The sequence below is a fragment of the Columba livia genome, chromosome 17, assembly GCF_036013475.1.
Source record: "Columba livia isolate bColLiv1 breed racing homer chromosome 17, bColLiv1.pat.W.v2, whole genome shotgun sequence".
Classification (NCBI taxonomy): Eukaryota; Metazoa; Chordata; class Aves; order Columbiformes; family Columbidae; genus Columba; species Columba livia.
Window position 1 is genome coordinate 7,449,885 of NC_088618.1, and position 25,921 is coordinate 7,475,805.

The 25,921-nt window shown below is 42.4% G+C and overlaps 1 protein-coding gene across 35 annotated transcripts in view; it reads left to right on the forward strand.

Annotated features, from left to right (window-relative positions):
- The window catches only part of ARVCF (ARVCF delta catenin family member), a 241,395-nt gene that overhangs the window by 185,483 nt on the left and 29,991 nt on the right, over positions 1–25,921 (forward strand). For 19 of the 35 annotated variants that reach the window (XM_021284593.2, XM_021284625.2, XM_065033030.1 and 16 more), the window contains 3 exons: positions 3,567–3,684; positions 4,930–5,101; positions 11,703–11,774. In XM_021284593.2, the coding sequence (XP_021140268.2) occupies positions 3,567–3,684; positions 4,930–5,101; positions 11,703–11,774 (362 nt within the window). Of the gene's footprint in view, positions 1–3,566; positions 3,685–4,929; positions 5,102–7,339; positions 7,358–11,702; positions 11,775–25,921 lie in introns of all 35 variants that reach the window. The other 16 variants (XM_065033011.1, XM_065033014.1, XM_065033013.1 and 13 more) reach the window with 1 other exon arrangement.

Genomic DNA, 25,921 nt, shown 5'->3' on the forward strand with positions numbered 1-25,921 from the left:
GGCAGGTATCATTTATCACTGTTTTATCTAAAAGCAGTTCGGTAGTTCCTCCTCCCCGTTCCCACCCATTTGAACAGGCAGTCAACTTTTCATTTATAAGAGGGTTTTGCCCATCATCAGTGCTTCAAAAGCCCTTCAGAGTTCCTGCTTCAAGTTGTTCAAGCTTGAAAAGTATCTTTGATTTCATCTGTAGAAGTTCTTGATAATTCAGATGCCCTGGCAAGCAAGTCACTGAGAGAATGTGTTGAATTCCAGAATCTTTGGGCTGTCCCAGTTGATGCATGGTAGCCTGGCTCATCGGTGACAGAGTGAACAAGCACCTCAGCAAGGGGTTTGGCTGCTCTATTTGGTGTCTTCTGTCAAACACTCCATCCACCGAAGGATTCATTTCTTCTGACATAAAGCAATGCTTGTCTCATATGTAGAAAGGTTCAGTGAAAAGCAAAACACTCCATCCAAATACACTTCCCATGTGTTGCAAATCTATCTGATGCATGAGTTTTGGGAAGTTTCTGCCCTGATCAAGGCTTTGGGTTCCTTCTGTGGAGTGTCACCCTGTGTATGACAGCTACAAATCCTCTGTTTACATCTGCTGGAATCTCTCACCTATTTGTTGATTATTCTTTTTTTACCACTCTTCAAAGATGGGTGTTTAGAAACTTTGCTTTGAAAGGTTCCTTTGGATCATTATTTAGTTACTTCTTTCGTTCCATAAGGTGTAATAAATCTGTAGGTTGCATCAAGAATGGTTTTAGTGTAGATGTGAAATTGGAAGAGGTTTTTCATGACTGGTCAGTGGAGTGCAATACCAGGCTGCAGATTCCATTCTTTGCAGTGACAGCACTAGCTCTCTAGTCCATGTAATCACTTTTGTCTCCGTGCTGCGTTATCCCCCTGAAGACCCAAGATGTGAATTTGGCTGATGACTACCAGCTGATGTTTTACAAGGAGGTAGATGCTACAGAATCTTAACACCCCAAGGCAGAAATGCAACCTGGTGCTTGCCTGAGCTTTTGAAGGTTGGTCTGGATCATGGGAACCAGCCGTGGGAGCTCTTCTCCTGGGGTTGCCTATGACAGCTCGCTCCGAGGATACCGGCTTCACTTTAACTGTGCCCGCCTTTGCTTAGTGCTGAGGGATGTTTGGTGTGCTTGTGCATGTATCTGAAATGCAAATATTCCCATGGGAACTGGGAGATTTTTGCTGTGTTTTGCAGCGTTGGAGCAGCAGAAAGAGCTGGTTCTGATCTCCCTGGGCTTGGTCTTTCTTAGCCCCTTGTTGCCCAGACTTCTGTGAAGAATGTGAGCTGAGCTTTCCGGTAGGTCTGGGTTACAGACAGGGAAATGGGTTTTGTTTTTCCATATTGGATAAATCCCGTTGGCTGCAGGAACCTCCTCACCCAAGGAGGGAGGACCAGCAGAATCCCAGGAGTGCTGGGTGTTTACAGAGCAGGTGTTTCTGCATGAGATGCTCATACGGATACATTTTCTGATGTGTCAGTTGCAACATTAAAGCTGCAAAGTTTGATGTCTGGATAACTTATTCATAGCATTAATTAGCTATTACTTTCATCCTGCAGAGTTTTCATGCCTACTTATGTGTGATAAATGTGGGAATTTTTTTTGAGGCATTAATTTTCAGTAAATTTTTCCATAGTTGAAGATACAGCGATACCAGCAAACCATGCTCTTACTGATGTACTTTTGTAGTAACTTTTTAAATTATAGCCTAATCAGTGCTTACCTTAACATTGATCCTAATACAGGTCAAGAAATAAGAAAGCAGAATACAAAATACTGTGATGCTGTTGATAACCAAAGCAGTAAAACAAATGCACTACAAGTGTGATAGCACAAATGGACCATAGAAATGTCTCTGACAAATGGGCCATTGTGGGCCAGGTGTGAAGCTTTTTTCTGAAGTCTGCAAGTGTTCCGTATGTATGTTAGCTCTGTATTTCTAAGACTCAATGAGGGAGTAAGAAACGTGATACACAGCTCCAGATACAACCATTTTTAGTGCATTTCTGTCACCCTCAAGCTTAAGAAGTAATGTTCCACTTTAATAGATGTGCTTGGAGGTGGAGCTGCTATCATTTATTGTTATAACTCCTGAAAGGTTTCACAGAGAATTTTAATTCTAATTTCAGTTTCATAAAGACTTGACATTAAAATTCACATTTGAGCTTTTGATACAAAAGGATTAGTACAACTGAGGTCTGAAAAAGCAGCGTGTAGAATTCTCTCTTCCATATATCCTGTAGACTCGTATTTTAATATTCACTTTACCTGCCTTGTATCAGCCATTGCTAGAGGTGAGGCCATGTGTTAGGATTTGGGGAAAGGATTCATTTGTCTGTGCATTCAATTTGTATTCTTAATTGAAAGTTAATGTGCTGTTACAGCAACCAGCTCACAATTAAGTGTCTTCAGATTTTGAGAGGTCTCTAAGAAAATGTGTTTTTTTCCTAGTCATCCCATTAACACACCAGCCTGCCTGGATGATGGGGGACAGGAGAGGGGACCGTGATTGATTTGTTAATTACTTGGAGATTGGCAGTCCCTCTAGTTAGTTAAAAAGAAAAATTGGCTGCACGATCCTGGCAGCAGAAGGTAACGATTGTGTCCTGAGCTTCTGAGAGCCAGCCGTGCACGGGCTGGTGCAATTCAGACCCTGAAAGCTGAAATGGTGACTGTGGTGCTGTCAAAATTAGTGCATTTCAACTCTGAGAAAACTTTCCATGTCAGTTTTGCCAGCAAGCACCATTAAGAATGATTTTGTCACTTGATTCCCTTTGTTTCAAGAAACTTAAAGCCATATAAACATACAAACTGTCCTCTTTTACTTTCTTAAATGTGACTGACTCAGGCTTTGGGCTGAAGTTGCTGTGCAGGTGGGCTTTAAATGTCAAAACACGGGATTTTAACTGGGTAGTAGTAACTTCCAGTCAGAAAGCTGGAGATCCAGAGTGGATTTGGAGAAACCTTGAGCAGTGAAGGAGACAGCAGTGGTACGTGGTCACTGCCAGCCTGACCGCTTTGGAGCAGATGGTGGCCAGGGAAAGTGAAGACCAATTTTATTTACAGATTGATTAAATAAAATATAGCTTATTGTATGCCTGGTTTAGATCATTTTCTTTTTTCGGTTTCTGTGGCCATTAATACTGCTGAGTAATTTTGTGGGGTTTGTATCTTTTTCTTAAGGTAGTGAAAATGTTTTTCAGATTAAAAGTTCTGGCTTTGAAATTAATTTTTCAGTTTGCGTATTGTTTGCCCTGAAACCTCCTGCTCAGTTTAAGGCATGTGACTGCACTTGCCAGCAATTTGGAAAAATGTGTTTGTAGACACCTCTGTGACTGTTTTCCGCTTTCCATTCAGACTCAGGGAGTTGCAGATGTGCATTGCCTGTATTTTGCTGAGATTTAATAGGTTTGTTGGACTATTTCACCTCCCAATTGTTCATCCAATGTGTAATGCGTTCTTGATAATTGTGATATAAATGGACGCACCTTCAACTTTATGGTGCAGGTTAGAGGGCTGAATTTTCTTTCCGATCTCTCCTGTTAGGAATGTGAGTTCGGACGGAGCAGAGGCGCGCCGGAGGCTGCGCGAGTGCGATGGCCTGGTGGATGCTCTGCTGCACGCTCTCCAGTCTGCAGTTGGCAAGAAGGATACAGACAACAAGGTGACCTTGAGTATTAAGAATTAAAGGATGTTTCCATTAATTTAAGCTGAAGTGTTGCGCTGGGATCTGACTCCTATTTGCCGGTCTCAGAAGGGGATTATGCTTGCCTCAGAAAATATAATAATTCTCTTCCTCTCATCTCTGTTGTGATATCCATGGTAGTGCTGCTGGGGTATCAGCACGATGCTGCCGAGTTACCATGTGTGGCTGATGAGGTGAGCAAAGGCAAGTGGTTGTAACAGGTGGGGAGAGTGGTCCTTTATTATCATCAGTGACGTTATTGCCATTACTCTGCATTATTTAATTGACATTTATAACTGCAGTCTCCAAATCAGAATTGAGTCCTATTGTATTGTGCTTTGTACAATACCAGCAAAGGAGTCAGTTCCCATTCTAGAGTTTTTCAGCACCATCTCTAAAGACTCTAGTGCTTAGATAGTAAGATATGTCTTCAGACCTGCAGCACTTTCATTGTGGCTGTGATTATATTTTAGGTGCAGATTTTGATTAATCTGGTTTTATCATCTTATCCTGTGCCGCTTAAATGTTTACTTATATGCATAAGGAATATCATAAGTTTAGCCTGGTTGAGAAAGGAGTGTGCTATTGCTTTGTAACACCGATGAGGCTTGTAAAGCATCATTATTTCATGCTTTTTGAGTCTCACTGTGTGGTGGAATTCTAAAGCCCTATCACTTAATCAGATAATTTTGGAAGTGGATTTTGTAACCGCCTGGTGGTTTCCATTGCAGCCTGCAGAGCATTGCTCTTGTCAGAACCTGATGTGCTGTGGATTAGATATTACTGTAGGACAATGTGTGTTCTCATTGAAATCCTCACAAGGCCTGGGTTTTGACCCAGAGAAAATGTAACAAAATGGGCCCCTTGGGGATTGTAAAGGTTGGAAAAGTGAGAGGTTTGTATTAAAATAAAATCCTTATATGATCATTTTCCATTGTGTGTTTGATCTTTTGGTGAATTGCATTCTGTATGTAAGATCAAGCTGGTATTTTTGATTAGAGTTTTCACTTTGAGTGGGTGCTATTTATGAAGAACTTCACTTTTGGAAGAATAAAATTGGGTTTAGAACAAGAACAAACCTTAATTTAGGGGGTCTTGACTAAATCTTCTTTCCTGGGGCAAATGGGCTTTTTTAAAATTCCCCCAACCCCTTCACTGTATAATGTAACAGTTTGCAAATAAGAAGGTGAAGTACTTACTACAACATACATTTCTGTGTAACAGTCTGTGGAGAACTGCGTGTGCATCATGCGGAACCTTTCCTATCATGTCCATAAAGAGGTCCCCGGAGCTGATAAGTACCAAGAACTAGACGCCAGTCAGACAACAAGCACGGGAGGCTCTCAGAAGAAGAAGAAAGATGACGCTGGTTGTTTTGGTGGAAAAAAAGCCAAAGGTACGTGTTGCAGAGAGCTCAGAACTGGAAATGGATTTGGGGGGCAATTTTGCTGCGTAGGCCTGCTCTCGCAAGCACATTCATCATGCGGGTTTAGCGCGGTGCAACTTGCGGAGGTTCGTGTTTGTGGTGTCGTGGCACGTGTTCGTCTCCCTTGTTCCGTTACTACTAGATATTTGGGGATTTTTTTCCACGGTTGCTCTAGTTTTGTTTGGCTTTGAACAGGAGTGGTGCATGCTGACAGGTGACTCTGTGCTGTTGGCCAAACGTGGATGTGTCTGCCTCTTCTCTGCTTCGCTGTGTTCTTGCATCCGTCACATCTGCGCTGAGCCCGCGCAGCACGAGTCCCGGGCCCGCACGGCTTCCCCCCTGCATGTCCTGTCCGTGCGGCTGCCGTGCCTCCAGTCGCTCGCATCTGAAAACAAGCTGAAAACCTGCCCTCCCACTCACAACCAAAACACACAACCTCCCAATTCTGTCACTCTTTCAGTAATTTAAATTGCAAACATGAATTTGTAGCTTTTAATTGTCAGTCACTTTTAGACCTGTTCTCTCCTCTGGGGTACGAGTGTTGCAAATGAGTTTCATTACAAGAGAGGATTAATAGTCTCAGTAACCCCCCTTCTATCTTTCCTTTAGAAGGAGGCTCAAATTATATCCGCTTTCTTTGTTGTTTTAGAGAAATGACTATTCTAGACTGAATTCAGAGATAATTAACTCAATTTTCTGTCTAGGCTCCATTATCCTCATTCATGTGTACTCACATCCTGGCTTACTATTTATAGCCAGGTCTGAGGAAGGTTTTGGTCCAGAAGAGCCGGTATGGAATTGTTTGAATTTGATGGACTGTGTGCTGCATGTTACTCTTCCTTTGATCTGACCTGTACATGTTATTAAAATGTTATGTCTCCATATGTGTCAAGGAAGTCATCACAGTGTGACCTGGCTTTTGCAGACTAGTCTGTCATCAGCTAGATGTAAATTGTGTTTAAAATGGAAAAAAATGATGGGAATCTTTTAATGACTGGGGGAAAAACTGACAAGAGAATTTTACCTGCCTGGCCAGCCTCTTCTCACAGCGAATCACTGATGCTTCGGTGCGATATCCTTTGGAAACCTTGAACGTGTGCTGACTCGAGCCTGTTCCTGCCACTCGTGGTCCCTGTTGTTTTGCTGCTCGAGAGAACACAGTCAGTGAAAACATTTTTAGACATAAAAGCTGTGAGTGTGCACAGTGGGAGGAGGGGAGCTGCTGATTGAGACCTGTCATCGTCCTCTTGATGACAGAGTGAAAAGCGGGCGCTCTCGGGTGGCTGTCCTTTGCCAAGCCTCTGCCTCGCCTCTGGGGCCGACCCGGAGATACCTCCTGTGTCTGCACGCCCCGACAGCTCCTGTTTATCAGCCGAAGCATCTGATCATGTCTTTCTGGACAAATTGGTCTCAAAATCATCTGACACTGAGGATGAACCCACAGATTTCCGCGAGCAGTGCAGGCACGCAGTGACAGCTTGGGTTTGGCTCTGTCTTCAGCAGGAAGTGACAATTTCCAAAGTATATTTTAACTTGGTTTTTTCCTCCTTTCTGCTATGCTCTTTATAAGAAGTGTACTGCTCTCTAGAGGGAGATAAACTGGGAATAATCCTGAGCTCGCAGCAGGTAGTATTTAGATCAGAAGGATAGAGGGGAACAGGCAACTGTTGTGTTTAAAAAATAAAAATTAAATCAATTAATATGTGTGCTTTTAAAATCATAAAGAGAAGCTTCCTTTTCTCACATTTATCTGAATACCTGGTCTGAACCTGCCTTAATTTTCTCAGTCTAGGACTTTAAAATAGACCCATTATCTCCCCCTCTTGTTCACTTAACCTTGCAGTGTTTCCATGTTTATTTTGTTTTATTTCATGGTCATTGATCATAGCATTTCAAACACCTCTGAAAAGGGCCAGTCAGCCTTCTGTCCCCTCAGTTCTGGGAGCACCTTTTCATTTAATGAAACGAGGAAGAAAAAAAAGCTGTGCAGATTGTTGGGGTGCTTTTTATTTCAGCAGGAACAAAAGGGAGAAAGTGGAATAACTTGTTTTGATTTGCTTTTTTAATTGATGAAAGTTCTGTAGTATTCTTGTAATACTCAGGTTTTGAACCTGTTCTGTGACATTCTGCCTCTTTGTGACTGTTCCTTTGTATTTTCTTCCTTCCTGTAAATTTTTGTTTTTCTTCTGCTGCTTTTCTGGTAATTAGAGGAGTGGTTCAATCAAGGTGAGTCTTTGCAATGCTTTCTTTTCATCATCGCCATAATATGCTTTGTTCAACTTTCACATGCAAAGCTGAGAGCTGAGATCCAGGTCCCGTTCATTCACCTTCTCCTCGCCCAGTGCATCCTCCTGTTCATGTCAGCAGGCAGGGAAATCCTCTACTGGAGTCAGCGTTTTCAGTTTGATCTTCCCACACCGCAAATAGAAAACACACGGTTTTATTCACTCTTGGTGTAAGTGCAGTAGGGGAATTGATTTGTAACTGGTCTGATAATCCATGAGAGAGGGAACACTAGAGCACGCAGGTTGCATCCCCAGCCCTGTGGTATCCAAGGACAGCTTTGCGGGCTGGGCAGCAGCAGCCATGAAGACTCAGCAGCCTGGATGTGTATTCTCAGGGATCCTTGGTGTCTCGTCTGCTTGGGCATGCACATCTGGGCTGCTGCATCTTTATTGCTGGCACTGGACTGGCTAGGTGATGCACCTTGGGGGATATGCCCTTGAGTTTCTCATCCTGGCACAACAGGTGCAATTACAGTTGGAATGCACGAGGCTGAGACTGAAGTTTGCCTCCCTTGCTTCTTGGCCAGGAAGCTGTTTTGCTGTGAGCGCCCTGCAGACTTCCACTGTGTTCCTGAGACTGACTTGGGGATAACGGCAGGGTTGTTTTCAGTTTGTGACACTTGCTTCAGATCAGTGGGTTCTGCAGGACTGAGCTACAGGAGAAATGTTGGGTGTGCGTGTGTGTGTGAAATCTAGTTGCTTTACCCAACAAATGAAGCTCACTAGCGTTCTGTGAGACGCTGATTTCAGAGTATGACTGTGAGCCTGTGGAGGACGGACATGTTGCAAGGACAGAGCTCAGCCCTCGCTCTGCCGGGTCAGCGGCTGTATTAACAGGCACAGTGTTGACTGTTTGGGAGAACAAGGGGGGGTTGTTAAGAAGACTCTCTTTCTCTTTAACTTTTTTTTTTTAACTAGAAAGAGAGCGTTCGGGAGGTTAATCCTTGAGCAAAAATGGTCTAGCTGAAGAGTTGTTTTGATTATCCGTTAAAGCAAAATGATATTTGAGGAAGATCAGCAGCAACATTAGTGGTTAATAACGCTGGGTCGTACTTCAAAATCCATACTGAGTTTCTGACAGGCTGAAAATGCCAGAGGTCATGTTTTGGTTATTCCTTACATAATGAAAAGTAGCACAGGGGGGAGAGAGAAAGAATTTTAATCCCACGGTTTCAGAGACTGTAAACTGCATCTTGCACACGCAAGTCTCAGGCATTTTCCCAAACGAGAGTCCTGGGCCAATTCCTACAGCCAGGTCTCATAAAACAGACCTGTCAGCAGACGTGTTCAGAGCTGTCTGTCTCTTGGCAAGGTTTAGAGCCATGCTTCTGATCCAACAGCATCATCTTTTCTCTGGCATACCTCGGGCTGGAAAACTTGGGGAGCAGAGAGATGCATAGAAGGGCAGAAATTTAAATGCGCAAACACAGGGTCTTAAACTTGTTTTCTCCTGCTGGTGCGGTCATTGCAGCATCCCTGTGCGCTGGCATTACTGACGGGCGCGAGTGGCAGAGGGGGTGTCCAGAGCTACAGAGGCTGGTGGGGGAGCTGGTTCTCTCGTGACACCAGTCAGGCCAGGGGATGGCTGAGAGATTTGTAACTGGTAGGCTCTTCACCTTGCTAAATTGGGTCACCTTTTTAGAAACTCCAAACCAATATTTGTGGGACCTGTGAAAATCAAATTGGGAAAAAATACCAGCTGGGTCACAGTTTGAAACCTTTGCCTTCTAGATGGATTTCTTTTGGAGTCTTCTTAGGGCTTGGTCACCTTCCCTCTGTAGGAAAGCCCTGGAAAATGGAGCTGCTTCAGGTGTTTCTGAACCTGGCCCTTGCTCAATTTGATTAAACAAGTAATTTGTAGAGTTGAAATCCCCTTGGTCAGAGCTCTGTGTTCTGAATTGCTTCCATTCGTAAACAGCTGGCAGCTTCTGGTTCAAACAGACGTGGGTTAGTTTCTCAGAGGGCTGAGAGACAAACTGGCCAAGGGGCTTCACAGAATACGGACAGTATTTGCAGTCTGGCCCAGAAACTGAGAGGCAGGGACTGAAGATCACAGAGCGCAGGTGGAATGAGCTGTCATGGTGAAAGATGGGTTAGCAAATAGGCAGCTGCTTCTGCATTGCTGGCTCAAAAGATGTAGCAGCCAACACTGCACTCCTGGGCAGTCTCTTCCTTAAAGTTATGCACAAATTAACACTGCTGACTAAAAGTGAACTGGAAAGAAAGGAACTTTTACTGGGCCATTTCAGTTATGCAGGGATAATAGAAGTACCAAACCCCAGCCTTTAAATTAGAGAGAACTTCTTGAAATGAGTAGTTGTGTTGAATGAGGTCTGGCTCTCCAAGTAAATGTTCTGAGGTTCAAACTAGCAAATGCCAGAGACATGAAATTCGGGGTCATGTGAAAAAAACAGTTTGTCCTACTTGTAGATAAGATGGAGTCACATTTATTGGCCTGTCTTAAGTCTGTAATCTTTCCTAAACACCGACTTCCTTCCTTCAGTGCTTTTTCCCTCCCTCTGCCCTGCTTTTTGCTGTCAGTGCTCTAAGGGTCAACAAGGGTTTGCAGCCAGTGACTGGGTTCAGCTGCCTTTATGAAATGCAGTGTCCTTTCATTTTTTCTTTCTGGTATTTGATTCCCCAAGCAACGTATTTCTGGTTGTTTCATGGAGCAAAAACTTGATGGAGGGCTGCGAAGGGCAGCTAATTCCTGTCCCTTTCAAAGGATGGCATGGTACCTGGCTGCATGACCTTTTGGCAGCTTAGATGGGCTTTTTCATGCTCTGTGTAATGAAGCAAATTACTTCAGGTGAACAGAATTTCTAGATGCATGCTTTGTTTTGCACAGTAGTTAAAGTTGGCTGATATTCTGTGTTGGCAGTTCAAAACAAAAGAGTGTGATATTTCCAAAGAAAGGGAGAGGGTGGAATACTATCTTGAGGGGTTGTTTTTCTCTGGATGTTATTTTTAAATATTCATATTGGTATTTAAAAGCTCTATTTCTTCCCTGTATAGTACTGCATATGTTTATCCATTTGTCAAGAGGAAAGCTAGAGCGGCCCGTTGAATTCACTGTGCAGAAGCTGCACCATTTCTGCTGTAACAGGGAGTGGCCTTTCCTGTTTTTTGACCTATTCCCAGTCAAGAGTCAGCTGGATCTCCACATTACACTTTCAAGGATGATTTTCCTGTTTACTTTAAGGCATTCTGACTGGCAGAGCTTTCAGCCCTTCCTGCAAACCTCCATTAGCAGCCTGGTAGAGCCCCTGCTCAGAAGCCACCTCTGGCAGACTAAATTGTGTTATTCAGAATTCATCCTGTTGCACCTGCCTCCCCTGCTCTTGAGGGAGAGGGACTAAATAATTTGGTCCCCCCCCGCCCCCAATAATTTGGGAAAGGTAAATTGTACACTGCTGGCCTCAGAAGCCACGTAGATTCCTGCACTTCAAAATAATCTCTGTGCTGTCAGTACTTGTCTGACAGCAGGGTGCCTGCTTATCCCACAGCATCCCTGCCTTACCCAGGGCAGTGTGTCTCCTTGGGGGGAGAGGAAGGGATGAAAAATAACCCTTCCCTCTCCAGTTGTTTACCTAACCTTGAATTCTCAACCTAACTAAAACTAAAATCCAGGGTTTTTTCTGCTTTCTATGAAGGATTGTATAAATTAAATCTGATGTAATGGTTTGAAAGTGTCTCTTAGCAAAAGTACGGAGTTATTTGCATTAGCTTCTAATAAATAGTCAAAATGGCACTTTATTGATTGAAGGGCAATTCAAGGTTAAGTTGTTGGCTGCTGTCTGTACAGTGTATTAAATCTAAGCCTTCCTGCCTGATAGTTGCAATGAGAATAGAGGCTGCAAATCAAAAGCCTGCTGGTTTTTGCTCTGCTGTTGGCTTCTGCTTCAGCTAAGCTTCAGGTCAAAATACCTCTGTAAAAATAACAAGTAAATACTGGGCTTCTGAGGGAGGGGCACAGCTTTGCCAAGAAGGGAAATGACACAATTTTCCAAGATTTTAAGCACTCTTAAGACCCACTGAAATGCTAGTGCTAAGCATGTTTGCGGATCAACCTGAAAGTAGCACAGATTTTTGCCCCTAAGTTGCTCATACTAAAACCACAGCTATGCAGCTGGATTGCAAGTTAGATTTGTGCAAATATGGGTAATAGTCTGGGATTTATATTCTGAGTCTATATCTTCTCTCATCTTGCAGATGCACATGACAGTAACTTACCTGTCAGGATGCTGACAGTCTTTTCCATCTGTTGTTTTATTTTTTTTGCACAGGAAAGAAGAATGGAGATTTGGACAGGAATTTTGATACACTTGATTTGCCTAAGCGATCCGAAGCAGCAAAAGGTAATGCTAATGTCTGTGCTTGTGGAAATAACAAGTAGCCTGGGAGCTGGAGGCTTTTAAAGGGCCTTGAGATGTGAGCATATTGGGCTGATCTCTGTCCTTTGTATTCAGTTAATTGAAATAATAGATGTGTCAGTGCTTGTTGTTATCTAGTATTCAATATTGGATATAACCAGCTTTTATATAAAGCTGCTGAATTGGTGGAATCTCGCCCATCTGATACGGCGTTAGGTGATTGTAACTCCAGAGAGGGGTGAGTACATGCTCTCTTCCTTTACAACTCCATTTGCAAATCATGTGCACTAGATGTGAATGTAAGGAGTTATGAAATGCATTAGGCTACTTATCACTAACCTTTTTCTTTCCCTGGCATCTCTGTAGTTCTTCAGTGTTCTGATGAATTGGAGAGTGATGGCGAGGATGAGTTCATTTTTTTTTTTTGTCTCGACTGATCGTCATTCTTCTCCTAAATACAGCATTCTTCCCTCTCTGTAGTGAGTAGTACTTGTAGTTTTCCAAAATCAGGAGGTTCACGGAAAACTTCTCCTCCATTGTGCTTCTGTGTTTCAGCTCTGGCAGAGGTGAAATCTTTCACAAACAATCTGCATTCTCTTCCTGCACGTGTGGTTCTCTCTTTAATTGGAGATCGGGAGATGATTTGGGATCTCGTCAGACTTCTTACAGCATTGGATGGTGTTTTGAGACTTGTGCAGGTTTTCATTCGAAGTGTGTGCAATGTCATTGCAAAGATTCGGCCGTTGTCATGGCAACCGTGGCGGTGCCACCCTGTCAACCCAGCCTGGCGGGGAAAGCTCTCCCATAGCACCCTCACCTTAATGATCTGTCAATACACAGAACTAGCTGAGGATTCTTCAGACGGAAAGCCTTAAACTCTTCCTGCATCACTTGTGCAATTTCGGAGAGTATAAAGAGGCAGTGTCACTCAGTAAGAGAAATCCTTGGATTTGGGAGACCTGAATTGTGCTACTTCAGTGACCTTGATCAAATCAACAAATATGTGCTTCAATTTCCAGCCGTTAACTGAAGGCAACAACAGAGGCCGTATCTAACATCCTTAGAGATGTGCTGATAGTCAGTAATGGTATAATGATTTATATGTGAAGTGCCGTGCTCTCACTTAAATTCATGGGCAGTGAAACTCTGATGATACGCAAACTAATCTTAATATATAGATGGATCTAATCTATTTACAGACACCCTTGACAATGGGTACAGTTTCCAGGCTAATGTCTAAATGCTAATTTTCATTTGGTGCATTATTGCTCAAGATACTCACGCACCTCCTAGAAGGTGCAACACCATAGTATTGGGGGAGCTGCAGGAAGCCTCTCGTACCAGCCTTCGCTGCAATGTCACCAGTCCGGGGCTGGGCGTTGATTACATTGCAGAGTGAGAAGACGTCTTAAGGATGCAGACAAAGACGAGAACGCAAAATATAGCAAGGGCTTCAGCACTTTCATACCTTTCTAAACGTGATTGGAATGTAGGTGCCGCTAAAGGGAAAAGATGGAAATCAAGGATTTCTGCAAAGAAATGGGTCTCACGTAACTTTCTTTAAAATAAGACAAAAATCTTGCTTGTGTGTCTGTCAATGGTAGAAGCGTTGTGGCATATCTGATGGGAGATGTGTCCGTCTCTCTGTGCTTACAGGGCTCGTTATCATATTCAGTTGCTAGAAATCGCACATTCTTGAAGAGGTTTTCTTTGGTAATTTTGAGATACCCCCATTTAATCTAAGCAGAGCAGAGTTTAGTCTGACGACATATCTCATGCTAAATGAGGTCAGGAGATTAATCCCACAGCATTTTAGAGAAGCCGTTTCACATGGAAAAAGGCCCAAGGAACTATTGACTTGTGTGTGAAGAGTAAAAAACCAAATTCAGTGACGCATTTTTTGTTTATTTTTTTACTAGTAGTCTCCTAGGAGTTCCTGGATCCTGAATGTTGTAACAAGATTGCCAGGACTTTGAATTGTTTGGTGAGATAAGAAAAATGAAATTGCATTTTTAAAACCTTTAAAAGCTCCGGTCAGATCTATGCCACAGTGTATAATTGGTTCTGATGAGATCAGCTCTCAGCTGAACCAGAGCCTCGTTACTAAGATTGAAAAAATCATGCGAGTTTTAATGATCAAAAGCACTCAGTTTGAGTGACACAATGAAGTGCTATTTCAAAAATCAACATTTATAGATTAATGTCTTTCATGTATTATTAAAGCCATATTTAAAGTGAGTTTTCAGCTGGAATCTTTGTGGGCAAATGAAGCTGCAGTAGTAAGATTCGTTCCTGCAATGCAGCAAGTGAACGCAGTGATAGGCAACAAATACTGGGATGTCGTGTTGTTAAATTTCCTGTAATCTTACAGTCAGCATTGATCATGCTCATCTGGTGGATCTAAACATAAGGTTTCAGTAACTTGACATCATTATTTTCCTATAAAATACTCTTAGGTGTGATCACTGAGCTTAATTGGTATTGTGCTTGTGATGGCTTGAGAAACCGTGAACTAGAAGCACTGAACTAGTTCCAACCTCTTTTCTGTCATCTCTGGAAACTTCATTCCGTCTCCAAATTACTTTAATTGCAGGAATCTCTGTCTGTCCTGTAGCCAAACATCATAAAACCAGAAACTTTCATAGTTTCTGGTTGGGGGCTGGGGGGTTATTGTCTGTGTGGGAGGCAGAGGTTTTCTCAGTCTTTGTTAAGACAGCTTAGGAACGTGTTCATATCCTGAACAGTCCAAAGGGTCTTATGAGTTATTACCTAGTTTAAATGCTAGTAATTTTTTTTCCTGGAATTTGTTTGCTCTGGAGAGAAGTGAATAAAGGCAAATCTTTTGTTCAAAGTAATGAACTAGAGTCTCCTTCTCTTCTGATTGCTCTTGTTTTTTTAATGGAAATCAGATTTTGCTGCGGCACGCCATTTGAGCAGCCCTGAAACCATTTCTAAGGCTTTAACAATTTTACGTGCCGGGCATTCTGGCAGGGGAAAGCTTCCAGTTCAGGGTTGTTATCTGTGGCAAACTGGATAATGTCAGATGGGAGAGCTTGCAGTGCTTTCAGAAGCTGTCTTGTCCGATATTAACAAATAAGTATATATGCTCTGGCAGTGTCCAGAGTTCTGCTGTCCTCGTGAGGAAATATTGTGGAAGAGAAGCTTCTCATTCCCTCTTTGTTGAAAGGAGAATATTTTTTTCTGACAGCTGGAGAGAGAGAGGACGATTTTCTTTGATAGTGATGAGAGCTTGCATAGAGCCCTATGAGAAGGGGATAGCACTGACAAGAAATTGTGGATGTTGTCCTCAGGACTTTGCTAAATTTAGTACTTACCAAAATTCCTGCTTCTGTCAGGGGAAAAAAGAAAGTCTTGCTGAAATCCCTTCCCCAATATAAAGTAGGTCACTGGCAGTGGTGTTGACTCTCTCTGCAGCGTATCCTCTTCTGCACCGCCACAGTGCGAATGCTGATTTCTCCTGTGTGCACATTAAATACATAGCATAGTAGAATTCCTTGGCTTTGTTTGCAGAGTCCTTATTTCTGAGCAGGAATAGTGACAGGAGGCTGGTGCATTGGGGGGAAGATCAGGATTAATCATATCTGTGCAGTGGAAAGCGATGTCTCAGATGGCAGACTCTGATACGCTTTTCTGAAAAGAATCATCATTGATATGTGTCAGCCCTCTGAAGATGTTATAAAAGTTGTAACATTTAATCCTCCTGATGTGAAGGTGTTGGATTGTCTGCCTCCGTTCATCAGTGCTGGAACGTGGCAGGAGAAAGTCCAGAAGAGCAAAACAGCTTTTTATATGGAATCAGCAGGTTATTCCTCGTTAAATCCAGACCTCTGTGCTGTGTTGGGTTTAAGCAAATCTTCTGGCTTCTTGTTTATGCACCCATACATCTAATGACATAAAAGTAGATGCTCTAAGGTGCTTTGGGTGTTGAAGTTCAGCTGTGGATTCGGTATATCTCATTAGGGACTTCAAAGTTTTCAGCCGTAAGGAGACGTGTGCAGATACATTTCAGCATGTGGATGAGCTAACTCATTCTCTCTCTTAAAGCTGTTATTGAAGTGGCTATTGATTTATCTTTCCCATTTTGATTATTTAAGCTTACTTCCATTTTAATGGGAACAGAAGTTGAGGAGAGTCAAGCAGAAATACTGAACTAGTGCTAAAGCTGCTTATAGTTGAGCAAGTCTGTTCCATTGCAGCTGAATTTATTTGAAAGCTCAACTTTGTGTGTAGATTTACCCTGGTCAGCAGCCTATGTAGGTAGGGAATGAGGTTTGGAGTTAACTTGTCAGCAGGTGATTTTCTTCTTCTCCATTATCTGAAATCCTTGGTTGTTTTCCATGTAGCCTGATGCTGATGATAGATTTTCTATTCCAGAAGGTGAGTGTTTAAATTCACTTATAAATCTTTGTGTTACTGCTCCAGGAAATTAGACTTCCTGGCACTGTCAGGGTAATGACTTTAACTTAGTAGATTACAAAAATGTGGACAATTTGTCTTCAGCTAAAGGCAACATGTAGTGTGGGGAGAGAAAAGCTTCAGTGAAGCTTTACTCTGACTTTAGGTTTGTAATTAAGATTAGGTGCTGTTCTCATTTCACTGCCATTTTAATTTGCTTTCTTAAAACCTTTACAAGTTGACTCAAGCACTCACCTGCCCTTTCCAGCTCCCTTCAATCATTAATTTTGATTGTGGTATTGTGAATAAGTGAGTAGAACAGGTTGATTAATGGCACCATCCACACCCCTCCTGTGCCCACCATTGGAAAGTGGGGGACTGGGAAGATCTTCTCTGTGAAAGCAAGTAACGTGGTCTTGTATTAACATCTTTCAGGTATTTCATGCACGTTGTTGAGAATTCCTACCAGAATTATTAAGTATCTCTTATTTCTGTTGCTTTACTAAGTAGAGTGTTCATTTTGCTTCCGTGTGTTTTTCATAACTTACAAAGCAGTGAAAGATTTCTCATCTGTCTTCCAGGGCTTTGAGTCAGAGAAAATTTATTACCTTGAGTAGGGGAATTCCCATATGGAGCCTGCCCTTGCCAAACTTCTCCAGCCTGGTACCTGTAAATCCTCATTCTTTTTTTTTTCTCCAACATCTGTAAGGAATTTGGAGCAGGTACCTGTGGGGTTTTTTCCTTTTTTGCATACACATTCTTTCCATTAGCTGACTGCTAATAGTTCTAGAATACTCTGCTCTGACTGTCATAATCTTCCGCCATTCTTAGGCTGAGCCACGCTGCAGTTCAAAGCTGGGCTGAGCCGAGGCAGCGAGTTGCTTCCTGGCCTGCCGAGCTGTGCTCTACAGGTGTAAACTCTTATTTGTGATCTTTATGGGCCTGTTAAATTTGATTATGTAGAACACAAATTACAAATTTAGGGCTGGAACTGAAGGGTTTGAAAAATCATAGAGGGAGATGCAACTGGAACATGAATTGGAAGCACAGGAGTACTGGAGTTTTTTGTCTTGTTTCTACCCTAACATATCTCCTTTCAATGAAAAGAATGAGTCTGAAATAACTTCTTGTTGTTCTTAACCTGACAACTCAAGCAACTTGAACCAGTGGCAAGTGTATTATAGAACAGTTGCTATTTTCATTTCAAGTAGATTGGCCTAAGCCTGTAAGAGTTGTAGCCCGTATTGACACACGGTGACACTTTGTGTTTTAATGACGGGTGCGTTTCTGGCACCAGTTGGATGCAGAGAGCATTGAATGGTTACTCAGTGTGGATTTTAAATGGAGTGCAAAACTCTGTCACCAGTAGTTAATTTGATAACGCTTACTTAAAGCAGAAAATCCTTCCAGTAGGAAGGTTGTTCCTTTTAGAGAGGTTTTGTTCACAGCGTTTACAGTTCTGTGTAAACTCTAGTGGCGTGAGCAGTGATGGGTGGTTGTGACTCATCTGCAGAGATGAAAAGGTGCAAGTGAAATCCTCCCCAGTAACTGTGCACAGTGACACTGCTGAGACTTGCAGCTCTGCTGTGTGGGGTTCATTTATTCCACCAAACCATACGAGAGGCATTTGAGACGGTTACAGGACCAGCTCTTACTCTGGTGTTATCTGTCTGCTCAGGAATGTGCAGAATAGTTCTAGCTTTGCATTCTGGTAATTGGTACCATGTTTGTGAAATGGTTGCTGTTGCGCTTCTGGAGTGGCACAGCATCGCAGCTCTGAGCCGGGCTGTCCTCCCTCACGTCGTCCATGGGCACATCCAGGCAAGAGCTGCGTTTACAGATGAGATGGGACAGATTCCTGGCAGAGGTGAAATGGCATCTGTGGAACAGAAAAGCTCTTGCAGCTGTAGCAAGGGGAAATACAACGTTTGTGTGACTAGGCTGCCCTATAAATTGCCCGGTTAAGGGAGATTTACTTTTGTGTCAGGAAGATTTGAGATGGGAACTTGAAGAGTTCCGCTACGTGGAGGGGATATATTACCAATGTGAACTGGCGGAGAAATTTCAACTGTGATAGTTACGTATGTCTAATATCTCCTCACCCCCAATATGGACACTTCATAGTGTAAATGTCTTTTTCAGTTTTAGGTTTTCTAGATTTAAGTTTAAGCTGAGGGAGCAGTGGGAAACAACTGCAGGGAGGGGAAGCAGGAGCAGCAGTTGCAGTGATACAAGAATTTCATTCAGCTCTATGTTTACGCAGGACTGAGAATGGGAAGCTCTTCATGAAGTCATAGGGTGGTTGTTCTTGTTGATAACTTCTTGGCTCTGCTATAATTTGGTTGCCTGTAGAGTTCCTCTTTTTCCCTTTGTTTTCTACCTCTGTCTTAGCAGCTAGAGGTCAGATGCCAGGTGAGATGGGAAGACACCTTTCTTCCTGAATGCTTTCAGACTTCCTTCTGAAGGAGAAAAATCTGACTTGCCTATAATGTATTTTGGTTATCCTGGAAGTGGTGAATGAACAGCCACAGTGGTTCCTTCTCTTTATCCTTCTCTTGCATTCTTGAATGTTCAGTCTTCCTCAGAACAGAGGGCAGCTGGAGACAAGATTCTCCAGCTTTATGTTCTTTCACCTGTGACTCTCATGGGACTGTAAAACATCTCCAGTAGTCAGCTCCCAGCTCCTTCTTGCCTGAGGCTGACACCCAAGAATATAGATCTGTTATCATAACTAGCAGTATCTTCAAAAGACAAGAATCCCGGGTGGTAAATTCCCTTTTCAGCTTGATGTGAATTTGTGGCCAAGTTATAAATGCACAGAAAATGAGACTTATGCATGTGGTTATAAGCTTTTAAACTAGAACAGCCTATATATACTTGCATAATAAAGTAGCCTATGAAAAACTAAACAGCAGGAACTCCACTCAAGCACATGGTAATTACAGCAGCTACTAAGGAGACGGAGTGGTCTGGGGCTTCAGCAAAAGACAGAGCTGGAAGCAAGAGTCTCATTTTCACATTCCAGCGTTGCTACTGATGTGCTGAGTGGCCTGAGGCAAGTTAATTGCGTTCAGATGCTGGGGCTATAGAGAACTCGTTCAAGAAGCGTCTGCTACTTCCACTGCCTTCACTAGAATACTTACTGGTGTTTTCACTGCGGCTGCGATAACCAGTGCAGATGGAGTATACGTGATGTATTTGTAAAACCAGAAAAATTATGGCAAAGTATTGTGTATCACAACTGTTGCTAGCACCACAGTGATAGAAAAACTAAATAAGAACATATTTTCCATTAAAGGTGGATGGTAGTGGCTTACCCCAAAGGGATATTGTGTGAATGGACTTGAGGAGTTCATGTTGTACAGAGTATTTTGAAAATATGTAGCACTATTAATTGCTTTGTATTCTTACTATGCTTATTACACTTACTGTGTATTTTTAATGGAGAAGTTCAACTGTATTATTTATGATGCTCTGTATAGATATGTTTGTACAGAAACCAATATATAACACGAAACCTTGGCAAGTTTTACAGCCCAGCTACAACGTTTACTGTAGTTACAGCAATGTGTGCTCTCTGGCAATGCAGGATCTTAACCCGTCAACCACTGATAGGATTTTCACATCCTTTATACTTGGCTAACATTTCTGATGATAGAATAGTTAATACAGGAAAGTGATAATTGTCAGTCATATCTTTTTCCTTTCACAGCATTCCTTTTACTGTTTGCCCCACCTAAAAGCGGTTAATACTCTTCTATCCCACCCTTTGGTTTGTGTACATGTTTTTGCATGTCTCATTTAGCATTTCTATTCTACAAGCAATTCTGATTGTTACTTGAAAATAGAATGCCTGTTATTACAGAACATAGCTCATTATACAGATGCTGCTTTTATAAAATGAGAATGTGCCAAGAAAGTCTTCCAGGAATAAAAGCAGGAGTTGGTGGGAGGTGTTTATCCCACATAACTGTAACTACCTCGTCTTGGGACTTCATCACTGCAGTGAGAAATTCCATCCATCCATTGCTGTTGTGTTATGTCAGATTTCTGCCATGCCACTTAGTCAATTTCATTTAAGAAACAACAATGAAAGCTCAGTTTTTTTCCCCACTTTCAGCAAGAGCGTATAAAATGAGATTGTACTTTGAGGAGGGGTGTGAATCAGAAAGTTTTCCTGATTGCCTTGGCCAGTGTTATCGTGAAGCACAAGGAAGAGGAATGCAGCTTCTGTTGGAATTTAGAGATGAAATTTCCTGTCAAAGTCAATTACAAAAACTTCGTTGCACAAAGTTACAGTTGTCTCTAATGTCCATCAAAAGTACCGCAGTGAAGTTCTGCTGACAAAGCTACTTGACAAGTTAAGAGAACAGCAGAAAGTTTCAGAACAGCTGAGGCAGAAAAATGGTGCAATGTTGATTTAAGTCCCCTGCCAGATTTCCAGAAATAGCGTGTGCATGAGTAAAATAAGTAGTTATAGCTCGGGGTGAGTGTTGGGAAGGCTGTACCTTTAGGAGCAACAGGAACATGGACCGCTTTCTCAGAGGCCTGTGGGACTCAGATGCTTTCACACCTCAGCGCTAGACAGACACCTCTCCAGTCTGACTTAAAGCATCTGTCTGGGATACTCATGACTGGTCCCGTCCGGTGTTCTTTTGCCCTCAAAAATGCGTGCTGATGCCCTGTAATTAAGCATAGGAATAGGTTCCTCTGAGAGGTTTTGAAGGGTTCTCTGTCTTTGAAGGGTTTCCAGATCTGACTGGACAAAGCCATAAATAACTTGGTGTAGATTCAGCACTGAGCCTGCTTTGAGCAGGAGGCTGGCCCAGTGACCTCCCACACTGCCTTTGAACCCAGTTGTTTTGAGTGACTCTCTTGTTAACTGATTACAAACCCAAAAAAAAGTGTCTGGGGAGAAGAGAAAAAAAAATCCAGCACATTTTAGGGACAGAATTTTTCCAAAACAGCTTCATCTATGACAGCTAGTTAGGTGACTCAGAAGGGAACAAGAATGAGAGAGCCCGTTTGCCCATGGAACCTGGGAAAGGAGAATAGATGCAAAATGAATCTTAATTGTTGGATCTCAGGTTTATTATGTTTTAAATTATTTTTCCCCCAAGGCATGGCTTTTTAAAAGACAAACATATTTTTACTTACAATATGTACTTTCTGTGGTGTCAGTATAGTAATCCATGGAGTCCTCATAGCACCGCAATGTTAATCAGTCTTTGAGGGTGAGCTTGTAACAGCTAATGATTGGGGAGAGAAAGGGGAATAAAAATGAAATAGTTGTGTGATTCTGAACTGATTGCAAATGGAGGTACTAGAGATCGGGTAAGGAGGCCTTCCTTATCGTGCAGCCAAGACAGGGGAGGTACCTGCAGTAAAATGTCTAGCGTTTTTTCTGCTTTTGCTTGAGCAGTATTTATTAGAGTTAATGGAGAGCTTTAATCATGGTGTTAATCCGAAAATTAAAATAAACTGGACTGTCAACCTGTGCATTCTAAATTGGAGAAGTCAGTGGTGCTCATTAGTCAGACGGAAGCTCTAGTCGTGTGTTGCAGGAAGGCAAATAAAATCAAAAAGAAAGACTTCTGTTTTTTCAGCATTAATTTCTACTGCGTTTACCTGCACAGCTGCTGCAGTGCTATTATCTGACTCATTACTTTGTAAGCCACTTTGAGATATCCTGAATGTGAAAGCCGCTATGTAAAGCCATATTTATTTCTATAACCCTGAGTGCTCTGCACAGGCTTAAAAGCTCCCCCCTTCTCTGACATGACAGGGGAATGATATGACTTAATGTGCCATATACCTCTAACTGCAGATTGAAGAAAAATGACCTTGAATTGAGAGGCAGACATTTTACATTGTAAAGCAGACACTTAAATTTACCTGTCAGCTGGAGGGGGGAATCTCGCTCTGCATGGTTTAGAAAGCAATGTCAATCCAGCCTTTCATTGCTCTGAACCTGCTGAGAGTTTGATTGTTGACCCAGGCATTTTCAGGTGATCAGTGTGAATGTTGATCGGTACATGGTGGGAAGGAGACCATTTTTATTTCAGCCTCTTAGGCCATTAGTTTCACCCTGAATTTTCTGTGTCTTAGTCATAAGGAAAGCTGGAAGTCTGTAATAGCATGAAGTGTTGTTTGTGTGTTTAGGAATAGGCCACGATTCAGGCTTATCTGGAAGAAGGATATGTGAAGAGCAATTCTTACAGCCGGTATCCAGTTCAAGCATGTTTTGCACACCTTGCGGTCTCCTTACTTTACTGAATAAACTGTTGCTTTTGCAGGAGACACGTAGAACAACATCATATTCTCTTCTAGCAGTAGCCTCAGTGAAGTTTAAGTATCTGATCACTGTGACAGCCCACTTGAACAGGCCAAGTCTAGATAGGTAGAACAGAAATAGAGTGGGAGGGGAGAGCAGGACACAGGCAGCTGAAGTGAGTTGTACGGTTACATGACATTTCAGTGGCAGAGCTGGGAACCGAGTTGAGGTTTCCTGATTCCTAAAGCAAGATCTTTCTTGGTGGCTCATGCTAACAAGCCAGGTAGCAAGCCCTTTCCATTGGGAAATGTCACTTTGGTCCCTCTCATACAAAGCCAGAAAGAATATTTAACCTAATGAGTTTTGAGACCTCTAAAATCACAACCAGCAAATCTGCAAACATGATTAAGCAAATAATTGCATCTTGTCCTGCTGAGAGCTTAAAAATTATGAGCAAGAGAAGCATCTCCAAAGACACATTGAAAATGTGAGGGGACAAAAATAAGAACAAATCTAGAGAAAGGATCTGCTTTAACTGTAGTGTTCTGAACGACCTTTAAGCATTTGGGAAACTGAAGACGCGTTCCTTGCAAATGCAGGTTTCCTGCTCCCTTTTTGGGGATATTTTGTGCGTACATAAAACGTGCTAGTGATCGCTGCAGAGCCCAAAAGGCAACTTACAGATGTGTAAGAGGAGAGATGTGTGAAGGGTGACTGAGGTGTTAGTTGTGTTGCAGTGTGTTTGGGATTTCTCAAGGAATGAGGCAGTGTGCGTGTCAGGAACATAAAATCTAATCCCGTTTATTCAATTACACGAGTGCTGCTTCCAGGAAAGCCCTTCCCTTCTGGTTGGTGCAGGTGTCCAAAACTTAAGACTTGGTAAAAGCACGTGTGCCTTATGGATTTCAGCAGTTCTGCAAGGTTTTGCTTCATAGTTAAATCCTAACAAGCAGGTCCTTTCCAAACCTGACATATCTACTTGCTGAAGGTGATGCTGAGATTAAACCCATTGAAATTAAAATGTATTAGTAGTTTTCTATGGGGCTGGATCCCAGCTTCCCTGAAATGCTTAAAACTTGGTGCCGCTCCCCTCAATGCAGTCTGAAGGCCTGTTGGTAGATCCAGCTGTGGACTCAGATGGCCCATGAGAAGCTGTCAGGGCATTCATAACACTGCCTTGCAGATATGAATGATTAGAAACTGTACTCTTGAAGAAGGATCCCACCTTACTCACACGGATCTTTTCAGAGTTTTCTATAGGCATGAACAAACTCCACGGTAAATGTCAGCTTCTGCTTAGAAACTTTTCCATGGGTGTTTTTAAGCTGAATTTTTAATTGCTTAATATTACCATAAAAAAGCTGCATTGCAAACAAAAACTGTCCTAAGTATAGCGGCTATTGGGTTAGGGATCTTTCCGCTGTTTGAACAGTGATGAAATGGTTTCAGAGCAGCTGTCAGAATTGCTTTGAGGTAGTGTCTGCTGTAGCTTTGTTGTAAAACTTCTCATATGACTTTCTGGTGTCTTGTGAACGTGGGCCATTCCTGCAGTGTGGTAAAGATGAGGCCAGTCTGCAGTTGGATGCTGTGTGATGTTCCCCTTTGTCTCTTGAAAAATGTCTCTTTGCTTCCTCTATTCATTTCAACTAAGTATCTCATTCATTGCTACAAGCTGGGGCCTCAGTCTTTCTTTTTTTCTTTTTTTTAACTTGAAAATAGATTTATTTGTGGTTGTAAAATGTGCATGTATTTGGACAGCTAAAGCTTCAGAGAGCTACTTCTCTCTAGATCGTGTTTATCTTATTTCCCATTTTGGTCCAAATTTAAGTTTCATAGCAAGATGTATATTTCCAGGAAGCCTATAATTCAATGGGCAAAGCTGGTTTTGTGTCAGTGCTGCCTGTGATATCAAATAGTCAGTGCATCAAACAGCAGACATGTTTACATTTAACAGAAACTTTCCTATTTCTCTAAAAAGCTGCAGAGAGTGGTTGGCAGAAAGGAGAGTTCCCCTTCACCCCATCCCTTCAGTGTGGTACATCGCAGTTCAGACGAGGAGCAGCAGCGTCTTCTCTTGCCTCTCACCATCTGTAGCGCCTGCCTGGACATGGTGCTTTGAGGATGGGTGGAAAACCTCTGTTCTTGAAGGCAAATTAAGATTTCTAGCTTATGCTGAAATGCATGAGAATTAAGTACCCAAATACTGTACCTTGAAAACCTGGACTGCGAGGTCCATTTTTTGTTAGAGAAGTTGAAGGAAACCTTCTATTCATGCTGCCTCCACTCTGGCCTGACATTAATTTGACATTGAAAACACAAAATTCTTTTACTTGGATGCTTGGGAGATACTTGAATCGCCTGACAGCAGCATAGTGACTGTAATTGAGACAGATCAGAGGCACTGGGCTGCCTTTGGGTGCATGTGGCAGCTTTCATGAAATGGAGAGAGGAGTTGAAACACACTTTTGACTTTGGAAACTGTAGCAGGAACTAATTAGCAATTTCAGGACACAAACAGGATCGGAGGAAGTGTTTGGGTTGGCGTATAATAAATTATTTAATAACATGAGGGAGTCTTTCCATATGGCACTTGATTATAAAATGCTTATAAAGGCAAGACTGCAGGACTCTGCTTGTCATGAACCAAACAGGCTTCTATTATCAGTCCTGGTGATTAGGAATCACTGACCTTTCATTTCTCTGGGCTGAGACTGGACCTGCTAGCTGCTGCTTAGCTTGGATTCCAGTAACCTTTGCCCAAAAAAGGTTGTTTATATCCAAATATTTCCTTCCTTCTGGGAAGTATTTTGATTTTGAGGTGTTTGATGTTTCTGTGAGGGTAGATCCACTAGAGAATTTATTCTTCCTTCGTATTCGAGGAATTCAGGCTGTGGAATTCTGCTGCCTTTCACTGCCTTAAGCAGACAGGCCTCTAACAAGCAACTGAATTGAAATGAATAACCAAATACCTGTGTAATGGCTTATGACCATTTATGAGACTTTACATAAAAATCATGACGAGAAGTGGAAGTATAAGTGGACTTGGTGAAGCATAAGTAACCCAGAAAGCAGCTTTCAAACTGGCTTCCAAGTGTGCATGAGCTCTGAAAGATTTTGTGTGTTTGGTTTTGTTTGTTTTGTTTTTCTTGAAGCTGTTTTCCTCTTGGCATTGAAGATAAGACAGGCTGCGGAGGGGAGAACCTGACAGGTGCCAGCCCAAGTGGAAATACTGTCTGTCGCAGCTCTAAGCGGCACCCATTGCTGATACATCCAAACGCTTGTCAGGAGTGTGTGGGCTTTCAAACCAGAGCAGAAAGTCCCCCAGCAGCAGGTTAGTGTTTTGAAGCGCAGTCAGTGAAAACCCCCACAGCCCCACACGTGGCCAAGCAATCCCATTTCTGTAAACTCCTGGGCGATGGAGGGTTTGGGTTTGCCTTGCTGG